We start from the raw sequence: 6343 nt of genomic DNA, 5'->3' as shown, positions 1-6343 counted from the left end.
TTTTTTGAGAAAATAGTACTTTTATTTTTTTGATTATAAGAATTTTTACTTTTTAATACGAAAATATTCATTAATCCGTAATTGTTTAATCTGTAACTTTTTGGTTTCCCATCCCTTCTTTCGATAGTTCGATAGGTCCGTGTATGTCACAATCGATCTGCGGTACGGTCAGGAGCAGCACCAAATTTCTCAAGTCATTAGCCGGTCGTGTAACTATATAGAACCCTGTTGAATATTGGTTTCGCGCCGGATCATTGACCGATAATGGAGAAATATATGCTGAAGATCTAGGAAATTCTGTCAGCTTGGTGGAAGAAATAAAAAAAATCAGAAATCCATAAAAGTCTGATGGTGGTTGCGGCAAGGAAAAAGACGGCGACGGTGAGACATTTTATCGAGAAAGCTTTCATTCTGAATATACCCGCTTAGATAAAAGTTGGGAGGCTATGGAGTCCCTTGCCCTAGAAGATGAACCAGACAGAGACACGGCATCGACCGAATTCAGTTAGAGAGAAAGCTTCTTTTAAACTTTGTATAAGTTAATAACCAGAAATTTGAATTTGTTGGAGTGTTTGGTGGAGAATTTTAATAGGCGGGTGGCTTCGTATTTGTATATCCAGAGAATATAGATATTCTGAAAAAATTAAATAAGAAAATGATCAATATGATACGGCATTGTGTTCTTATTGAAGAAGTTTGATCCGCTAGTGGATAATTGTGTTGCCGTTATGAAGATGAAACCGGCGGACAATGGCGATGAACCGAAAACAACATATGATTGGTTAGGGATTAGTAAATCGACTTTCGACTAATCGACTTTTTGTACTGAAAAGTCTAAAAGTCGAAGTCGACTTTTGATCTTAGAGAAAATCGCAAAGTCGACTTTTCAAGATCGACTTTTGATTTTCTTCATAAATACTTAGTTTATTATCATGAAGCCAAATTTGGCCAAAAATTACATATTCCAGAACTCTATTTTATCTGTTATCAAAAATTTATATAAAAAATAAATTTTTAGGAGATTTTGCATTAGTCGGTAAAAGTCGAATATCAATCAGGATTGACAAAATCGAAAAGTCGACTTTTTAGTCAAAGGCAAAAGTCTAAAAATCGACTTTTTGGTCAGTGGCAAAAATCGAAAAGTCTAAAAGTCGACTTTTACGCTCAACTACGTATCCCTATGATTGGTTCTGTAAGCAAAGTCCGTTAATTACGGACGTTCCTGTCAGGAAAATTCCGGCTATAAATCCTGAAACTGCGGCCGGGAAAATTAAGCCCGTGGACAAAAATGCCGACCAATCACAGGAAAATTTTGGTGTAAATAAGGACGTCGAAGGAATTAAATTCTGAACTGCCAAGAAAGAGTGATTATACTGCCGCGATGAAGAGGTTTGTGGATGTCCCGCCATGGAAGATGAAGGCAAAACGTACCGAGCAGCTAATCGAAGATGTGGCCGGTGAGAAGCTGGAGAAGGGAATTCATGGCCCAGTCTTAAAGATGGAGCGAGAGGACAAACCTGCGGAAAAGCCAGTTGGAAAACTATTACCAATGGGGCAGGCTGGAAGAAGAAGATGAAGCCGGCAGACAAAGATGGAGGTGCCAACATGAGAAGCTTGTTGGAAAGATGCCGGTGGTATATACATGCGATCATCTAGCTGTTTTTTGATTTTTTAAATTAATTTTCTTGTATTTTATAATTTCAATATTTTGGAATGGTTTATATATTATGTTCACGTAGCAAACATTATTTTCATATAATAAAGATATTGAATGTCTTGGTGTGGGTCTCTTGTGCAAAGGAGAGAATTTTTATTTAAACAGGGATATTTTTTCGTTTACAGTCCACTTGAAATAAGAGATTATTCTTGTTGAATATTTGTGCACTAGAATAAGATAGGAGTTTTCTATAGCTATATGTGGTATGTTTGGGTATTTTATAATTTTATTTCCATTAGTCCACATCGATTTTCCTAAATGTTCCACCCATACCATACATGCCATCATTTATGGACTTGGCAGGACGCAAATGTTCATCAACACCATATTGCAAATTTTCCTCAAAGTATAGACGATATTTATTCCATATTTTTGTATAATCCGAACATATCTCTTCCAGTCGACCATTTTCACCACCATAATCCACGGGTAAATATTTCAAGGGAATTTTATCGCTCAGATGTTCCAGCTTTTTGCTGCAAAAGAAAACCTGCAAACAAAACAACATTTTTAAATTGTTACTGAAATATCTAGGATCTTAACCAACCCTCTCTCTCAATTTCTTCGATAAAAACGATATAAATAAATTACAAAATTGTTCTGCAAAGGTGGGCATATTAATCAGACCCATTGCTTTGACACGCAGTGGCAAAGAGTTTTCCATATAGGTTAGTGATTTTTTAAGGACACTAGGAGAAAATTGTAATATGTGTCCCGCCGAAAAACTGGATAAGTCCACCAAATATATAACACCATAAATGCAGGCATACGGGTCATCGATTAGTAAAATATCATGTAGAAGTACATCGAGTAAAATTACATCTTGAATGGAGAATTTATCCACAGGGTAATTATAACGATAGAGCATAATTCGTGTTCCACAATCATTCAAGGGTCTGGGCAGGGGGACAATGCAACTACAAAGAAGGAATAAAAAATATAAATTATAGAAAAAAGTCCAAAAGTCAAATATAACCAGTAAGGAAAGTAGTAAAGTCGGACGGGGCCGACTATATGATACCCTTCACAACTTTGGGTATATTCAACAGATGAATCCTAACAGACGTCACATTTTTAATGGACCACTAAAATGAAATTGCAACCTATACTAAATAGAAGCTATATCTAAATCTGAACCGATTTCAACGATTTTAGGAAACATAAACCACCTAATTCATAACACTGTGCCAAATTTCGTGCAAACCGAAAGATATATAAGGACTTTAGTGGACCATTTACATAAAATCGGAACCGATTCACTCGCAACATAACACACGTCATTCAAGACTCAACTCAGTACACTATGAAAAATTTAGTGTAAATCAAAAGATATGTAGAGACTTTTGTGTACCATTTACATAAAATTGGACGAAACTATGTATAAGAGCTGTATCTTAATCTGAACCGATTTTTACGAAACTTAACACACATAATTCTAGGCTTAATTCAGTACGCTGTGCCAAATTTCGTACAAATCGAAGGATATCTAGGAACTTTGGTGCACCATTTACATGAAATCGGACGAAACTATATATGGGAGCTATATCTAAATCTGGACCGATTTTCACGAAACTTGGCAGACATGACTCTAGCCTCAATTCAGTACGTTATGCCAAATTTCGTACAAATCGAAGGATATCTAGGGAGTTTGGTGCACCATTTACATGAAATCGGACGAAACTATATATGGGAGCTATATCTAAATCTGGACCGATTTTCTCGAAACTTGGCAGACATTACTCTAGCCTCAGTTCAGTACGTTATGCCAAACTTCGTACAAATCGAAGGATATCTAGGGACTTTGGTGCACCATTTACATGAAATCGGACGAAACTATATATGGGAGCTATATCTAAATCTGGACCGATTTTAACGAAACTTGGCAGACATAATTTTAGGCTCAATTCAGTACGTTATGCCAAATTTCGTGCAAATCGAAGGATATATAGGGACTTTGGTGCGCGATTTACATGAAATCGGACGAAACTATATATGGGAGCTATATCCAAATCTGGACCGATTTTCACGAAACTTGGCAGACATCATTCTAGACCTAAATGATTAGGCTGTACCAATTTTCGTGTTTACATTAAATCGGTTAAATATATATATGGGAGCTATATCTAAATCTGAACCGATTTTTCCCAATTTCAATAGGGTTCGTCCTTGGGCCGAATAAGAGACCTATGCCAAATTTCATCCAATTCGGATCATAAATGCGACCTGTACTTTGTTTACAATTTAACATGGACAGACAGACGGACGGACGGACATGCATAAATCGACTCAGAAAGTGATTCTATGCATATTCTCAAAAGGAACCATGGGTCTATCTCGATTATTTTTGCCTGTTACAAACATATGCACAAAGACATAATACCCTGTACCACAGTGTGGTGAAGGGTATAAATATTTGATATATATTTACCCCATTTGAAATAAATTCCTTAGCTGTGGTGCATCAACATCTGTGGGATTTAGTAGCTCAGGATATTTTGATTTTAGGCTATAATAGCTCTCCAATTTCTCCTTGGCCCGTTGAAGGCTAAATTTACAGCCTCTCAAGAATTGCACTAACAATTGATGATCCGTTCGAGCCCTTAAATGTGGTTGCTGTTGAATCCATAGCTCCAAAGCCTGTAAATCATCGTAGAGTCTTGAGGGCACTTCTCCCAGTTCTTCAATTGCTACTTTTTGTAAATTTTCAGGCAAAGGTTGTATTTTTGACATTTTTAGCAAGTGAAAGGGGCGACGAAATAATGATAGTAAAACAACTATTTATTTTATACGTAATACAATTGTTGTTGTAATTTTTTATATTTTATAAAAAACTTAATAACTATTCCGTAACTCCTTTCATTTCTGAACTTTGTATTTATAAATGTTTTTTATTTTTATTTTTTTTTTTTCAGTACAACTGATTGTTCACTTTGTAATTCAATTAATATAGGTCATTATTTGTAATTTATTCAATTATTTGTTAACTACTACCCTCACGTAGTTCGCAATTTAATATTGTAATTTTCATTGTTTTTATGTATTAATTTAAGCGATCAATCAACCCACTCTGCAGCAGATGTACTGCAACACTACTATTTTACATATTTTTTATTTATTTATAAATTGAACTTTTTTTAAAAACTTGTCGAGGCAGATTATCAGTATGAGTCTTATTAAGCGAATATAATTAACCTAGTATGAACTATTGGTTGTCTGCATAACGGCGACGTGGTTGAGTACAGTGGATTCGTTATCGAAACAAAAAAAAAATAAATAAATAAATAAATCCAAGGTGGGCATTTAAAAAACCAGTAAGTTTGGGAGTTTGGTGCACCATAAAATCGGACTAAACTATATATGGGAGCTATATCTAAATCTGAACCGATTCCAACAAACATCAACAGACATCAAGTTAGACCTATTTCATTTCGTTGTGCAAAATTTTTTCTTGATCGGACAAATATTGGGAGTTTGGTGCACCAGCAGGAGCCGAAGGGTTACCAGCCGAACTATTCAAGACTGGTGGCCAGATGCTGGTCAGGAGCATGCACCAGCTGATTAGCACAATTTGGCTAGATGAATGCATGCCCAATGATTGGAACCTCATCATCCTGTGTCTCGTGCACAAAAAGAGACAAGACGACATGTGCCAAGTATAGAGGAATAAGTCTCTTTCCCATCGCATATAAAGTGCTATCCAGTGTGCTGTGTAAACGATTGAAGCCAATGACATTATCAGACCATACCAATGCGGCTTTAGACCTGGCAAATCCACCATTGACCAGATTTTCACTCTGCGCCAAATCCTGGAAAAGACTCACAAAAAACACATCGACACTTACCACATATCTGTCGACTATAAAGCCGCATTCGACAGCCCTATCCGTTCAGAGGTGTTTAAAGCCATGTCTGCGTTCGGCATTCCTGCAAAATTAATACGGCTATGCAGGATAACTTTAAGTGGCACAAGGTCAGCAGTTAAAGTAGGAAAGGACCTATCGGAGCCCTTCAATACCGAACGAGGATTCAGACAAGGTGACAGTATGTCGTGTGATTTAACATCCTACTACCTACTACATCCTGTACACCAAACAACACATGTTACTCGCCTACGCCGATGACATCGATATAATGGGTCGAACATTGCGAGCGGTAACATCCACCTTTGAACAAATTGAAAAGGAGTCTGCCAAAGTGGGTCTGGCAGTAACCGGCGAGAAGACCAAGCTGATGGTATCAACGCGCAAGACGTCCAGTAGACTCGGATCAACTGTGGAACTTGAGAACTACAGCTTCGAGGTAGTTAAAGACTTTATATACCTTGGTACCGCCATAAATAAAACGAATGACATCAGTTTTGAAATTCGGAGAAGGATAGTGATGGCCAACAGATGCTACTATGGTCTAAGTAAGCAGTTTAGAAACAAGGCAACCTCCTGCCAGACCAAACTCACACATTACAAGACGCTGATACTACCCGTGCTATTATATGGATCAGAAACATGGGTACTTGCGCAAGCAGATGAGGCAGCTCTTGGGGTGTTTGAGAGAAAAATTCTCCGAAAGATCTACGGGCCAATCTGCGTCGACGGTGAATATCGGCGTCGAATGAACCACGAGCTTTAC

General features: G+C 37.2%; 1 protein-coding gene across 1 annotated transcript; it reads right to left on the bottom strand.

Moving 5' to 3' along the window:
• Positions 1-2396: 2396 nt before the first annotated feature.
• Positions 2397-4447, bottom strand: LOC133321522 (retinol-binding protein pinta-like; the record flags this gene model as incomplete). The annotated part of the gene is made up of 2 exons (XM_061530605.1): positions 4146-4447; positions 2397-2634 (listed from the first exon to the last, which is right to left on the bottom strand). Coding segments are annotated over exons 1-2 (540 nt in total), but the record flags the coding sequence as incomplete, so codon positions are not given.
• Positions 4448-6343: the final 1896 nt, after the last annotated feature.

Source organism: Musca vetustissima, unplaced genomic scaffold (assembly GCF_032173495.1).
Source record: "Musca vetustissima isolate MV318-11 ecotype Yass unplaced genomic scaffold, APGP_CSIRO_Mvet_v1 utg389855, whole genome shotgun sequence".
NCBI classification, from domain to species: domain Eukaryota; kingdom Metazoa; phylum Arthropoda; class Insecta; order Diptera; family Muscidae; genus Musca; species Musca vetustissima.
This window is presented reverse-complemented; position numbering and strand designations above follow the sequence as displayed.